This window comes from Antechinus flavipes, chromosome 2 (assembly GCF_016432865.1).
Source record: "Antechinus flavipes isolate AdamAnt ecotype Samford, QLD, Australia chromosome 2, AdamAnt_v2, whole genome shotgun sequence".
NCBI lineage: Eukaryota > Metazoa > Chordata > Mammalia > Dasyuromorphia > Dasyuridae > Antechinus > Antechinus flavipes.
Window position 1 is genome coordinate 369,965,729 of NC_067399.1, and position 15,888 is coordinate 369,981,616.

Consider the following 15,888-nt stretch of genomic DNA (forward strand, 5'->3'; position numbering starts at 1 on the left):
CCAGTCCCATATAAGAAAGGCAGCATTAGTCACAGACAAGAAAAGTCCTTATTGGGTTGCAATATCTGCCAACTAAAGACTACTTTTAATGTCCAGAACATGCGATACACAGCCCCACATCCTAAACATACATTCAGTTTCTCTAAGCCTACAAAAACAGCCTACTTCTACCAGATGGTCAAGCCCAAACCATCTTTCATTTTGGACCAGTAAACCAATAGCTCCAGAGTCACATTCAGATGCAGCTTTTAAGTTCGTCCCATATGACCTGTAGCAAGGGTTAAAAAACTTACGGTGACAATTGTATTGACATTGGATAAAAAAAGGATATTACAATTTTTGGAAGAACCAGAGTGATATTACAATGTAGAGAGAGAAAAGGGAGTCTTACCCAAACAGAATAGAGACAACACGTTAGTCGGTCAATAAACATTTATTAATAACTTTCAAAAACTAAAAATTATTTTTTTGAGGGACAAGTATTATGTAAAACTATTGTTGACCCTGCCTAGGTCTATTTTAGCTTAGGAGCAAAGTAAGAGCTTTGTTCTGCATGATGAAGTTATGTGGAAAGAGTTAACAAAATATGTCATTTTGCAGGAAACATGGGTTTAAACCATCTTTTCTGTGGTGACTGCTTAAGGCACCAAATAAATGATTTTCCTTGGGCGTGGTCTGGCTTGGGCAGAAATTACCAGTACTTACCAGGCAAGCTGGTGGGAGGAAGCTGTTCACTCTGGAGATACTCCACATGCCTTCTAGGTACTGCTGAGCTTGGATGGTGACGGAACTCAAGGCACCACCAAGACCTGTGGGAGCCACAGTGACTTGGACACTAGAGTTAGGAAAGCCCCCAGAGCCTGGGGGCCATGCCAGAGCTTTTTTCCTCTCTGCCCCAGGGAACAGGGAAGCTTGCTGCTTCCCTAATTGCCCTGAGGCTAAAGGCAAGTCTCCACCCAAGGAGCAATGGGTGGCCAGGTTCTGAGATGCCAAGCGGGCCAAGGCCCCAGGACCATGAAGGTGGTCAGGCTTCTCGTGACAGGAAGACACCTGGACCATCTGGATGGCTTCTTGCTTAAGCTGGTTCAGGTGTGTGGCACACACATCACAACGACTCTCTCCTTCTAATCGATTCCTCTGGAGATACTCAGGCACTTGGAGTCTGTCAAGAATTAAAGCTGAAATTCTTGGGTCCTAGAAAGAAGAGGAAAGACAAAGAAACATCAGTCCTGATGAAGGCAGGAGAGGAAAAGATAGGGAAACACCTGGACCTGCCACTCACAAAGGCTCCTCTCACACTCCCGCAGTCCACAGCTAGTTAACAAGCTACATGCATGTTTCATTTTTAAGAACCCAGTGTGAAAATAATTATCAGAGCTTAATAGCTGGGCTTGGTGTGTCCTTAATAACTATCCATTCACTTGTGTTCTTAATTAACTGTCCTTTGGAAACCACTAACAAGACTGTGTTGTACATGTTCCCAGACAACCTAAGGCTCTAGCAAACCACAGCAACCAGGGGAGAGGATGATATTACCAGTTCTTCATTTGCAGGCTTGGAGCCTCTTTCAGAGCAATCACAGAATTCTAGAATTGGAAGGGCCCCAAGAGGCCATCAAATACAACCTAAACCTGAATAAAATTCCTCCCATAATATATCACAAAATGGTTACCCAGTTTTTAGCCCATTCCACTTTAAGAGGACTCTTGTTGCTATCAAGTTTTTCCATCTACCAGGCAAGGTCTGCATCTCCAACTTCATTCATTTACCCTGAATATGAATTTTTTCAAGCAGAAATGATCTTCAGCATGATAGCCCTTCAAGTACTGGAAGACAGCATTTATTTCTCCCTTTGGTCTTTTTTTCTCCATACTAAACATCCTAAGTTACTTTAACCAAGGTGATTCTTCTATCACCTTGGTCGAATCTCAGATGTTCTCCAACTTACCCACGTCCTTCCTAAGATTATCTAGACTAAGAGTCCTTAACTTACGGCAGTCTGGTGAAACCTATGGATTTGTCAAAATGTTCTAAAATATTTTGTTTAATTGTTCAGTTATTCTTGTTGATGTGAGTTGTGCTTATAACTGGACTTTACAAATATATGCAAGTGTTTGTGTAAATTTCAAAATAAAAAGTATACATAAAGGTGAAAAAAAAGTATTCATTCATCTTTCAGTTGTGTCCAACTCTTCATGATCCCATTTGGAGTTTCCTTGACAAAGTCATTGGAGTGTTTTGCTTTTTCCTTCTCCACCTTCTTTTACAGATGAGGAAACTGAGATACATAGGGTTTAAGTAACTTGCCTATAGTCACCCAGCTAGTAAATGTGAGGTCATACTTGAACTAAGCCTTTCTGACTGTAAGAAAGGCACGCTGTCCACTGTGCCACCTAGTTGTATATGTGTGTGTGAGTCCACAGACTCATGTGTGAGTATATATGGATTATGGAAGGATGGTTGTATGTATACATGTGTATATATATACACACATATTTTCATGTGTATATATATGTGTGTGTATATATATATATGTATGTGTGTAGAAGTATGTGTGTATATGACAGATGTATATACACACACACTCCCACACACATATGTATATGTTTCTGCTTAGCCCTTCTTCTAGCAGAAAAATCCAATTACAGCCCTGACTCTGCTACTCTCACATAATTGGCTGAACAAAAAACACATGGTATTCACATGGCCAAGTGTAATAATGACCTACATTCCCAAGAAACCAATTTAACAACCATACCTATCAAATAACTTCCAATTCTCTCTGACTCAAATTTGCTTGACAAGACGGAGTAAGGGGCATAGGGTGATGGGGCCAGAGTTTGGCTCTGAGGTTATGGGTTCAGAAATACTATCTGTCAGGAAATTCTGGCAGGCAGTTGGGTTTAATTGGGGTAAAACAAAACAAAACACTAATTTGAGAGTCAGGAAATTCAGTCTCTTGTTCTGGCCTGGCCGTAAATCTTTGTGGCCTTGGGTAAGTGTTTTCCCCAATCTGGGCCTCAACATCCTTCTCAGGAAAAAAAAAAAAAAAAAAAAAGGTGGGGGGAGGAGAAGAGGACTTGGATGAGAAATTTGTAAAGGTCTCTTTCAACTCTAAATCCTAGGAAATATTTTCTCCAACAATTCTTTTCCAAACCTTCAAGTTCCTCAAAGGGAGTAATAGAAAAGAACTAATCTAGCTCCCAAAGGTCAAACTGGAAAATAAAATAGACCAATTTAATGTACTGCAGAGAATTAAAATTAAGGGCAAAAATCACAGTATGCCCAAGAATTTATTTAAGAGATTAGGGGACTTCTCAAATGATAATTTACTTGATCATCAATCAATACCAATTTGCTAAATACCTATTAAGTGCCAGAAATGGTACTAGGTTCTAGATATAAATATAAAAGTGAGCCAATCCTCTCCCCTAGAAAGCTGCCAATTTGAAATCTTTGTGAATTTAGGTAAATCATCTCCCCTCCCTACATCTAAGGTTTCTCATTTGTAAAATGAATGAATCCAACTAGGTCAGGGATTCTTAAGTTGGGGTCTGTGAACTTTAAAAAAAATTTTTTTTTAATAAATGTACTTCATTATAATTGTTCCAAGGGACGGTCAATCAATTTCCCAAAATGGCCAAAGAAATCCATGACATCTGACATGGACCAGATGCTCTATGATGTTATTTTAAGAACTAATATTATATTCTGTGGTATCCTAGCACATGGTTGGCAAAATCATCAGGAGTAGGCCAAGGGTCTCCTGGTCCCTGTGCTCTTTCCAACAGTTTTCAAATATAGCTGTTAAGGAAATACTTTTCTTCCTAAGATTAAGGAATCAAAGACTATGGAAAGGCATTAGCTTATTGTCAGCAAATTTACAATTTAACTGGGAATGTCTTCTAACTCCCTACAGAAACAATCCCAGAGCCTCCATAAAAATTCTAAAAGTAAGAAATTTCCAACCTTTGGCCAGTGTAAGGATGAAAGGGAAGTTACAATTCAGTTCAGCTCAACTCAAGCTCATCTATAATTGCTAGGGGTGCCTGGTGGTGAACCCCTGACTTGTTAAAAGTTTAGGTGGAGCCCTGGACTATCTCCCAGAGGGCCCTACTCAATGGGAATTGAGGACTTAGTTAACGTTACCTTTGAAGTTTCCTGGGACTTCTGGTCCTGATTAAAAATCCTCTTTCCTATCCCATAGAAAGTTTGCAAAGTTCAAAAAGCCAGGGGTAGATCAAACAGAGCCCTCTGTCTGCCTTGGGAAATATACTCTCATTAACAAAAGGAAACCTTCTTGCTGAGCTCCCATTAGAAAGAAGCTGGCCCCTCAAAGATTCACAGAATGGAAAAGCTATGAATGAAAGGCTTTAAAACCAAAAAAAAAAAACAAAAAAACAAAAACCAAAAAAAAAAAAAAAAAAAAACCCAGAGTGGAAGACCTGGGAGGGACTTTAGAATTAATCAACAAGCAATTATTAACCACCTACTATCTGCTGGGCACTGTGCTAAATGTCAATACAGATATAAAAAGGATGAAATAATTTCTGCTCAGGAATCTTAGACCACAGAAAAAAATAATGTCCATACCAAGAGAAACCTTGATCTATCTGTAACACAGAATATCTGTAACACAGAATGCCAGAAGAAACATTGTCACAAGGAAACTAAGATCTAAAAGAGCCCTTAGTAAAGTTAAATCTGGAAGGGAAATTAGAGTTAATATAATAATAGTAACAATAACAATAATACTAGCTGACCTAATATAGCACCTACTATGTGCAAGACGTTGTACGAAACATTTTCCAATTATTATCCCATTTGATCCTCATAACCTAGGAAGAGATAGAAACTATTATTATCCTCATTTCTACAAATGATGAAATTGAGGTAGACAGAGTTTTGTCTTGTCCAAAGACACACAACTGGCATCTTAGATTAGATTTGAACTCAAGAATTCAGGTTATCCTGGTGGGGACCCTGAGTTCTCTCCTCTGCACCATGTAGTCCAACCCCAACATTTCCAGATGAGGAAACTGAAGCTAGAGAAGTTTAAAAATGATTTGACCAAGACCACACATATAGAATGCATTAGAGACAGGATTCAGGAGCTCAGAGAGATAATAATTTGTCTGTTTGTCCACCTTCACAGTGAGCTTCCCTCAGAGCCCTGGACTCCTAACTCCTAGCCTAGGGCTCTTTCCACAGCTCCAGGGTTCCTCCCTCCTTGACACCACAAAAGTCTGTATATATCCATCCACCTCTGTTTTTCCTCTTACTTCCACTAATTGGAAAAGAGTCAGAAAAACACCAGCTAGGCGTCAGAGCCAGAAATAAACTGTATTGGAAGAAAGATTGAAATATCTCTTCCTGTTGGGGAGAAATTCTCTTTCCAAGGCTGTAATTCAGGCTGCCCAGGGCTGGCCAGCTGCTGCCCTCCTCCCCAGCACTCCCTAGGGGCCAGCTGCAAGCTACAGGTCTTTTCCACAGTGGGGGGCCAAAGCCAACTAGCCAATGGGTGGGTGTGAAGAGGAAAGGAAATATACCGGATGCCCTGTTAAGACCATTAGGCCCCGGCTTAAAAGGCAGCAGGTCCTGCTCCTCACACCCATCGCAACCCTCCCCCCAGCTCTCCACAGCAGGCAGTCTGCTCCATTGTTCTGAGGAGTGTCCCTCCTCCTCTCCCCCTCCCCTTCCCCAGTCCCCAGTCACAATCACACTTTTATGACCGAGAGAAAGAGAAGTAGAAAGCAGGCTCTGAGCAAAGCCTGGTTCTGGGATCAGAGGCCCGCCAGTATCCCTCTACTCCTCTCAGGGTGGCTAAGAGATTGGTCCAGTGATAGATCCTAGGAGCTGTGCCCACCAGATCTAACTCAGGCTATAGAAGACAAATGAGAAGGCAGGGAGAAAAACCATTATCGTACAAACACTTATTTGATGCCCACCCTGTAAGAGAGGTGGGCATTTTGGAGCACTCTACAGCCTGAAAGACCTCAGAGATAGCCTTTTATAACATCCCACCTCCTGCCTATTAGCAATGTCCAAGGCAATCCATTCCACTCGTGGGCAGTTCAGCCATTAGGAAGGTTTTCCCCACATAAAAACCCAAATCTGACTCTCTGTTCCTTCCCCACATTGTTCCTGACTCTGCCAAATAGAACACAACTTTGTACACAGCTTTTCAAACTCCCCTTACTCTCATCTGGGTGAGACAAATAGCCCAAGTATCTTCATCTTGGAAACTAAAATTTAGAAATGTCCTGCCCCCACCTCCATTACCCATAACAATTAGCAGGTATCTGAGGATGGATTTAAAGAATTCAGTTTATTTCACTCCAAGTGCAACCCTCCAACTACCATGTACCTCTCAATGCCTTCTCTGAACTAAACAGGTATAATAATGTCATAAACAGAACACTAAATAAAAATGTTATAGACAGAACATCTCAGAGGCCCTGAATTCAAATCCCACAGCTAATAAAAAGAAAAGTTAGCATTCTCACCAATACAATGATCCAAGACAATCCCAAAGAACTAATGATAAAACATACTATCTGCCTGCAGAAAAAGAATCATATATTTATTGTCTGATCACAGATAAAGCATGCTATTTTTCACTTTCTTTCATTCCTTTTTTTATTTGAAATTTCTTGTGCAAAATGATTAATATGGAAATGTTTTACACAATTACACATGTACGATATGTATCTAATTGCTTACCATCTCAGGAAGGGGGAAGCAGAGGAAAGGATAGAATGTAAAACTCTAATTTTTTTTAATTAAAGCTTTTTGTTTACAAAACACATGCATGGATAATTTTTCAATGTTGACCCTCCAAATTTCCCCCTTCTTCCCTCCATCCCCTCCTCTAGGTGGCAGGTAGTCCAATACATTAAATATGTTAAAATGTATTTTGAATCCAATATATGTATACATATTTATACAGTTATATTGCTACACTTCAACAACAATACTATATGAGGATGTATTCTCATGGAAGTGGATATCAAAGAGAAGATCTAATTCAGTTCCAACTGATCAATGATGCACAGAATCAACTATACCCAGAGAAGGAACATTGGGAAATGAATGTAGACTACTTGCATTTTTGTTTTTCTTCCCGGGTTATTTTTACCTTCTGAATCAGATTTTTTTTTGTGCAACAAGAGAACTATATGGATCTGCACACATATATTGTTATCTAGGATATACTTTAACATGTTTAACATATATAAGACTGCCTGCCATATAGGGAAGGGGGTGGAGGGAAGGAAGGGAAAAGTTGGAACAAAAGTGAGTGCAAGGGATAATGTTGTAAAAAATTACCCATGCATATGTTCTGTCAATAAAAAGCTAGAATTTAAAAAAAAAGAAAAGAAAAGAAAAGAAAAATCAGATCAAGAAGGAAGGGGAAAAAACTGCAAAAGAAAACAAAATACAAGGAAAAAATAATAGAGTGAGAATGCTATGTTGTGGTCCACACTCAGTTCCCACTGTCCTCTTTCTGGGTATAGATGGCTCTCTTCATCACTGAGCATGTAGAACTGAAAACTTTAAAATTTTTAAAATGTTTTTAAAAACTGTTTTAGCATATGATTGGAGAAAAACAAAATAGTATATATTTAATTGCAAAAGAAATAGCTAGCATTTTTATAGTGCTACTTATGTGCCAGGCACTATGCTAAGATCTCTATCCCATTTGATTTTTACAACTCTGAGAGGTAGATGCTATTATGATCCCCATTTTACAGATGAGGAAACTGAGGTTAAGAGAAGTTATGTGGGCTCAACTAGATGCACAGTGAGTTACAGAACCAAAGCTGGAGTCAGAAGGATCTGAGTTCAAATCCAATCTCAGGCACTTAATACTTACCAATCAAGTTGTGTGAGCTTGAGCAAGTCGTTTAATCCCAATTGCCCCATCCAAAAAAGAGAGAAAATTTATGTGACTTATTCAGGGTTATATAATAGATATCTGAAACTGGATTTGAACTCATCTTCCCGACTCCAAGGCCCAAAGTCTCTATCCACTGCATCTAATGGCCTCCAGTACCTGTTACTAACTAATTGTGTGATTTTGGGAAAGTCATTTAAATGCTCTTGGGTCCCCTTTCCTCATTTGTAAACTGAGGGGAGTTGATCATAAGGTTATCTTGAAGATCTTTTTCAACTTTAAATTCCATGATTCCTCAACTGGACGACAAGAAAATAAAAGCCAGATACCTCAGCCATGGGACAGTCAGTCTGAATCTCCCCTTTGGGAGAGGGTTTTACAAGCTGCAAACTGAGTTTAATGTATTCCCATATGTATGCCATGCAACACTGGTCTCTAAGGTCTCAGTTCATTTATACCCTGAGTTGCAACTGTCCTAGCTCATCGGAAACCTGAGGCCCCTGAGCTCCCAAGCCCGAGTTTCTACTTTTAGGTTATTAAATAGTAAAATGACCTTATAATGAGATTGACCACACTTAGGCCCTGAAAGTTCCTTAGGTAGGAAGATATCGCCCCTTCCCCGTGCCATCCCAAGGTATCCAGAGAAAGAATTGTCTCAAAGACTTGGAAATCCCACTCCTTAGCCTGACCCCTCCAAACAACAGACAGGAAGGGGACGGTATCCCAGAAGGGATAATACCTATAAAATCAACCAGAACACCAACCACCAAAACAAAGAGAAAGCACTATGCCTCAAATTCCCCTTCAATGACTTCCCTTTGGATTTCAAGACTATTTACAGACACATTTCCCCATTTGTTTAGATGAGGAAACTGAGGCCAGAGGAAAAAGAGGGTGTTCCTCAAATAAGTGACATGTAGGATTTGAGGGCAGGTCCTTGGATCACAAATCAGCCTTTGCGCCATGCTTAGAATGTCTTTCCTCATCATCTCTTCATCCCAGCATCCTTGGTTTCTTTTAAGTGTCTCAGTTCAGGTGCCAACTTCTAGGTGAAACCTTTCCTGATCTTTCCCCTGGTTAAGGATCTCTCCCTCCAATTACTTAGGATCATAAATTTAGATCTAGAAGAGATCTTAGAAGTCATCTAGACACCTCATTTTATATATGGGGAAACTGAAGCCCAGCAAAGTAATTTCCCCATGATTACACAGGCAATAAGTGACAGAGCCAAGATCATAAAGGTACCTTAGTGTACGTCTAAGTGTATGATCAGGAAGACCTGAATTCAAATCCAGACTCAGACATAAGTTATGTGATCCTGGAAACATCATCTAACCTTTCTTTGCTTCAATTACTTCATCTGTAAGATGGAGATAATAGCACCCATCTCTTAGGATTGTTCTGAGGATCGAATGAGAAACTATAAAGTACTTAGTATAGTGGCTGGTGCTATGTACTGTGTATGTAAGTATGGTATAAATATTTGCTGTTATAATTATATCCTCTACCCCTTGCCAATTTTTCTCACCACAGTCTCGTGAGATATAGTCTAGAAGTTAGCCCAAAGGAAAATAAGGCTTGCTGGCCTACTGTCACATTGCTCTAAGAATGGAAAGTCCACCTCTGTCGAATCTAAATCTAGGGCTCTACTTTTAAAACCCTTTAAATGCCACTTCCAGTCACCTGATCTCTCCTAGGGATGCCCCAGAAAGCCCTGGAGTCCTAAGACCATGTGCCACACTCTCCAAGGGACCTCCAATTCTTTAGGACTACAGGATCTAGAAGAGCCTTTATATCTCATGAAATCAGAGCTCCTCAGGATCAACTAGCTAGCCAAGCTGGAAAACAAATCTAGTTCTACTGATTCTAAACCTAGTGTTTATTCTTCTGTATGCAGAGGACCTTGGAAAGCCCCAGTTAATTCCCTGGAGGTCCAGATAGTTTTCACAAAGCTTCTGGGCTCTGACCCAAACCTGACTCGCCCACGCTGCCACCACCACCACCACCACCACCACCACCACTATCACCACTTCACTCCACAACCCCAGCCAACCAAGCAGGAAAGAATGTGTTTAAGTCAGACACCTGAAAGTTGGCTTTTTTCCATTGTGAAACCCACCAAGGAATCCTCCTTCTACCCTCACTTATAAGCATTCATTTTTAGTCCCAACCCAATCAGCCAGAGAGGAAGCAAAGAGGCATCTGGAAATTCAATGCAGGCTTTCAAATTCTCTCACCTCCCATCTGGAAATCTATCCTTTCAGAAAGTTCATGCTCTGGATACTGACTGTAGGACTCACAGATTTTTCAGAGATGGAAAAGACCTTGGAAATCCATCTAATCAAACTCTCTTTACAGACCGGAAATTTAAGACCCAAAGCAGGGAAGAGATTTGCTCATGTTCACACAGGTAGTAAGCTGCAGGGCCAGCATCCAAACTCAGTTCCTATATGACTTCACATCTGTTACTGTTCTATTGAACCAAGCTGATTTCCTTAAATGAGTTTGTCTTGTCCAACCTTTGTCTCCAACAAGAATTTCCTTACATGCCCTCACCATTTCCACACCTCCTCAAATAACTATCAAATGCTCGTAATAGAAAAGCCACAGAACACAGAATGTCCATACTAGAAGGGGCCTTAGAACACAGAATATCAGAGCTGGAAGGGGTGGTAGAACATAGAGCATAGAATATCAGAACTAGAATGGATCTTAAAACACAAAACAAGGAATATCAGAGCTATATGGGGTCTTAGAATACAGAATACGCAATGTCAGTGCTAAAAGGGTCCTTAAAACATAGAACATAAAATATCAGAACTAAAAGGGGTCTTAGAACACAAAATAAGAGTGTCATAGCTAGAATGGGCTTTAGAACATAGATCATGGAATATCAGAACTGAAAAGAGCCTTTGAAAGAATGTCAGCGCTAGAAAGGGCCTTAGAACACAGAACATAGAATATCACTAGAAGAAGTCTTAGAACACAGAACATAGGATGTCAGAACTACAAAAGGCTCTAGAATAATAATAATAATGATAATAGCATTCCTGTAGTTTTGTGTGTATTTTTTTTAAAGTTTGCAAAGTGTCTTACAAATATCTCATCTAATCATCACAACAACACTGGCAGGTAAGTGCCATTATTATCCCCATTTTACAGATAAGGAAACTGAGCCAGATGGAGATGAAGTGATTTATCTAAGATCACATAGTGATAATTTTCTTTCCTGTTATACTCACACACTGCCCCTCCTTCCCTGTCTTCTTCCCTTCACCAAAGGTCAGAAAGGGAGAAAAGTAGTAATGGACAAGGTCTTGTGGAGATGGACAAACTAAGGCAAATAAATGCTAGCTTCCATTCTGGGGTAAGAAAACCCACACTCATAGAAACTTTAAGCTATAAAAGAGATCTTGGAAACCATCTATTTCAACTTCCTCATGTTACAAGAGAGAAAACAAAAGCCCAGACAGAGAAAAGGACTTTGTCCAAGATCATTTCTTCAACCTAGGTCAAGCCAATATGGCACCTCAACGATAGCTAGTTGGGATGGGGATGAATGGCAAAGATTAGAGCCAGACAGTCGAAATAGAAGCCAACTAACTGAGAGAGACCTCTTGCCTTAAAAAAAAAAAAAAAAAGGCAGTAATTACCATGCTACAAAATATTACTTTTAATTCCCTTTTTATGATCTAATTAAACAGATATTTTACTTGCACTTGGAAAATGTTTTTCTTAATTTGATTCAATTTAACATTGCTGGGGAACCCACAGATCACACCACCCTGCCCACCCGCTGCCACCATCACTACAGACTTTCAAAGGTTGGAACACTTCATTTAAAAATACATAAACAACAACGCTTCTTTCTTCCTTTCTTTCCTTCTTTTTAGGTTTATTAGTCGTTTTAATTAAGCCTTTCATTTTCTCCTTCCTGGGAAGCCCTGCCTTACTTCATCTATAAGTTTCCTTTGGCTGTTGCTTGGTTAACTGGCAACATGCTGCAGATAATATGCTGCAGATAATATTGTGGCCCTGCCTTCAAGGACTTTACAGTAAGAACAGAGACCTTGTACATACACACACACACACACACACACACACACACACACTATTTCTATTTAGGGTTTACAAAGCTCTTACTCACCTCACAGCAAAGCAGAGAGATAGATAGTACAGGTGTTATGATGCTCATTTTACAGATAAGAAAACTAAAGCACTATTCAACCTCCTACTTTCTTTCATCTTCCTTTGCCTACCCAGATTCCCATACCTGGAATGGGCTTCCCTTCCCTTCAGCCAACTCTCTTAATAAAGTTCCTCCAAAGTAACCTCTTCGATAAAGCCCTTGTAGAGCCTCTTTCAGCTAAAAGTATTCCCATTTCTCAATTATTCCCCCCAGAGGTGGTGATGGTGGTTGTTTGTCTTACATTTTCAAAGAGGACCATGATGCAAGTGAACTGGATTTAAGTGAGGGAGGGCTGTACACGACACCTGCCTCACTTTCCCCTCCAGAGCCACCTGGGTCCTGTGGCCAGATAAAAATCAAGACAACTGGAGATGACCTTGAACAAAATGGGAAACTTTGGATTTTTTAAGCCAAGGCCTTCAACAGTTCTGTTTGAGGGAGGACTCATCCATTCAGTGATTAGAGACTTGTACCCAATGAGCTTAATAAAAGCTTGGGAACTGAATGTTTAGAATATAATTTCTAAACTTCTGGCCCTCGAGAGCCCTAACCAATAGAGAAATATGTGGGGGAGTTGGAAAGAGAAAAGGGAGGAGGTTCTTTACCTAGTAATGGGAGCATTTGAGCCTAAGGCTGGAGTCATAAAAGCTTTGTTTCCAGAGGGTTGAATTAACATGGAAATTTCCACCCACTTTCAAAGAGAGTTGGAATTTATAGATGGTTATCTTGACTGTATTAGATAGTCCTACAGTTCAATCACTTTCCTCCTCACTATGATGAAAGAGAATTCCTGTGTAAAACAGAAGGCTTCAGTAGACAAATTTCAATTCAATTCAGAATTCAGGTCAATTTAAAAGAGTTAGTAAAGATACTTAGTTAGTTAATGTTAGTTAGTAACTAACATTAGTTATGTAGAATTAGTAAAATGACTTAGTCCCTGCCCTCAGGGAGCTTAAAACTCTAATCTAATTAATAAAGAAAGTGTTAAAGAAAAGGGCATTTTTCTGGCCTTGCCTGTGTTTGCTCAACTGTCTCCTTCTGCCTGTCCCTTTCTCTGCACGCTTCCCCTCCCCAAGCCCAATACCTGGTAACTTCTATACTTGGAATATTTCAGGCTAGACTCCAAAGTGAATGGTATTTCCTTTCCTGTGATCTCATGCATAGGAAAGCAATTAGAGCTTCCTAAGTAGCACTGGCTTCCGTTCTCTATAAAAACACCTGAGCAACTAGGATCTTATATTGGCTCTGATGTTCAGGATGATGCAGGAATTATCTTGCCTTCCACCACCACCACCCCATCCCCAATCAGAAAGCTCCCTAAGCTGGAGCTTCGCTCTACTGCCCAGGTCTGTAGACAGTCATGCCAGAGGCTCCTTGAGTTCTCCCCAGTCGGTTTTGGAGAGCGCTAGTTATGATCTAGTGTGAGGGGGTTGTTGGGTTGCCCTAGTTTGGAAGTGTCTATCCTGGTCCTGGTTTAAAAGGGGACCAATAGCTGCCTAAATACACTTCCCATGTTGTCCGGGCCTCCAGCTCTCTTTTGTGTCTCCACACATGCCATATGGCTTCCATTTGGAGGTCTTCCCTTAGGAACATAAAATAAAAGATCTGACGCCTCCCAGCACTGACTCATTTAATCTTCTGCAAAATCCTTTTAGTTCTAATAAAGAACTCTAACAAGGAGCTATCACACATAAACATAAATAAATAAGCATGCTTAAAAAGTAGAATGATATGGGGGATAAAGGAGTGATTCAGACAAAGACGAGATCTGGAAAAGAGCTTTTAGAAAGATTTGAGGAGAGAACCCTTTCAACTAGAAAAATCAAGAAGAATTTACAACAGCACCCTGATAAATAAGAATTTCAGGAGGTGGAGATGAGGAGGCCCTTCCAAGCAAGCCTACATGAGTGTACAGTGCCAGAAAAGGATGTGCCTTGGGGGGGAGGAGGGAGATGAAGAAGCTGGCCTTGGAGTCTAGAAGACCTGGATTTAAACATTTGGGTGTTCCTTGGCAAATCACAACCCCTCAGAGCCCCTCACGATGAACACAGTTTCAAATAAGTTACATTAGTGGAAAGAATCTCCACACATGGAGGCCTAAGGTTAGGGCATTCTAAATTGAGCATCCTGGGACAGAGCTTAGTACTCCTTGTCTGGAATTAAAGTTCTGTTTAGAAAAGAAAATTTACTGTTTTGCAGTTTCCCCAAAGAAATGTTTCTCCTAGAGGTAGATTGGTACATTGCCAAGACTGAGCCCTGGATTGGTGCCCAAAGACTTAAATCCCAGATTTGCTAGCCATAAAATTATTTTGAACAAGGACCTGCCTCAGTTTCTCCTTCAGTAAAATGAGAATAATGATCCCCTGCCCTGCCTCCTACAACAGGGTAGGAATCAAGGGAACATTAAGATCCTGGAAATAAGGGTCACTGCTTTAGTATTCTTAGCTTCTTTTTCCTAAAAAGAACAACAACAACAAAGAACCAAAACAGTGACTGTGAACGTGCTTCGTTAAGAAAAGTTTACATAAATTTGAGGGGTTACTGTTGGATATCTTTATTCAGACTTGGGGCCTAACCCTAGGCAGAACTAAGGTTGATTCGGGACCCCAGCCCTTCCCCCATCCAGTTTTCTTCTACTTTCTCTAAGTGACAGAATTCCACACTTCTAATCCTCCCTACCCTCCTTTTTCTCTACCCCCTACTAATTCCTTGCAGATTGAAAGGAAGTGTCTGACTTCTACAAGTCTCAATTTCCACCCATGTAAATGAGGGATTTAGGAGAGGAGGTCTCTAAGATTCGAAATCCAAAGATTCGGAGAGGTTCAGTAAACTTAAAGTGAGATATCCCTATCTCAAGCCAAAGACAGTTTGCATTTTAAGAGGTATTAAGCATTCAGATTCACAAATTAAAGAACCTTAATTAAGCCCTTACAAAGAGCCAAGCACTGTGCTAAATTCAAATACTAGCAAAAAAATGAACGAATAAGAAAATAAAGTGAATAAGTAAATGAATGAATAAAGTGAACAAGTAAATGATTTCAGGGAGCTTAAATTCTAATAAAGGAAGATATACATAAAAGCATGCTGAAAAAGCTAGGGCAGGGAGAATTTGAGAAGGGTGGTCTAGACCCTTCTTCAACCAATGAGGAGGAACTCTTCAATGGAAGGAGGGGACAGATATATAGTAATTCAGAAGTCTGGATAGTAGTGCAAGGCTCATCTAAGCCCTTCCTCGAAACAGAAGTTCTTACTCTAAATAACCTCTGTAATTCTGTGGTTATAAGTTTGGGAACATAGGTAGCTTCTTGGCACCTCTACAATTCTACCTTCTCCCTCATAACACAAAGGCAAATTTCTATCCCATGGACTGTTATAAGAAAAGTATTATTAAAAACAGAAATTATGTGTAAAGTAATAACATTTATATATCACTTTAATGTCTGAAAATTGCTTTATATTCATCATCTCTTCACAGGAGCCCTGTGAGGTAAATAATTATAATATTATGTTCTGGATTTACAGATGAGCACACATAGAGCCAGAGAGGTTCATTCAACTCTTTTGGACTCATAGATAGTGGATAGAGTGCCAGGCCTGGAGTCAGGAAGACTCATCTTGCTGACTTCAAATCTGGCTTCAGACGATTTATGAGCCCTGTGACCCCTTACTTAACCTAGTTTGCCTCAGTTTTCTCATCTGTAAAATGAACAGGAGAAGGAAATGGCAAACTACTCCAATATCTCTTCAGAGAAAATCCAAAATGGGGTCACAGTCTGAAATGACTGAGCAATAGTAATGTTTA

The 15,888-nt window shown here is 40.1% G+C and overlaps 1 protein-coding gene across 1 annotated transcript in view; it reads right to left on the minus strand.

Moving 5' to 3' along the window:
- Nucleotides 1–15,888, minus strand: part of KIF26A (kinesin family member 26A) — a 168,535-nt gene that overhangs the window by 104,575 nt on the left and 48,072 nt on the right. Inside the window, exon 3 of the mRNA XM_051978274.1 lies at nt 706–1,194. Within this exon, the coding sequence (XP_051834234.1) occupies nt 706–1,194 (489 nt within the window). The remainder of the gene's footprint in view (nt 1–705; nt 1,195–15,888) is intronic.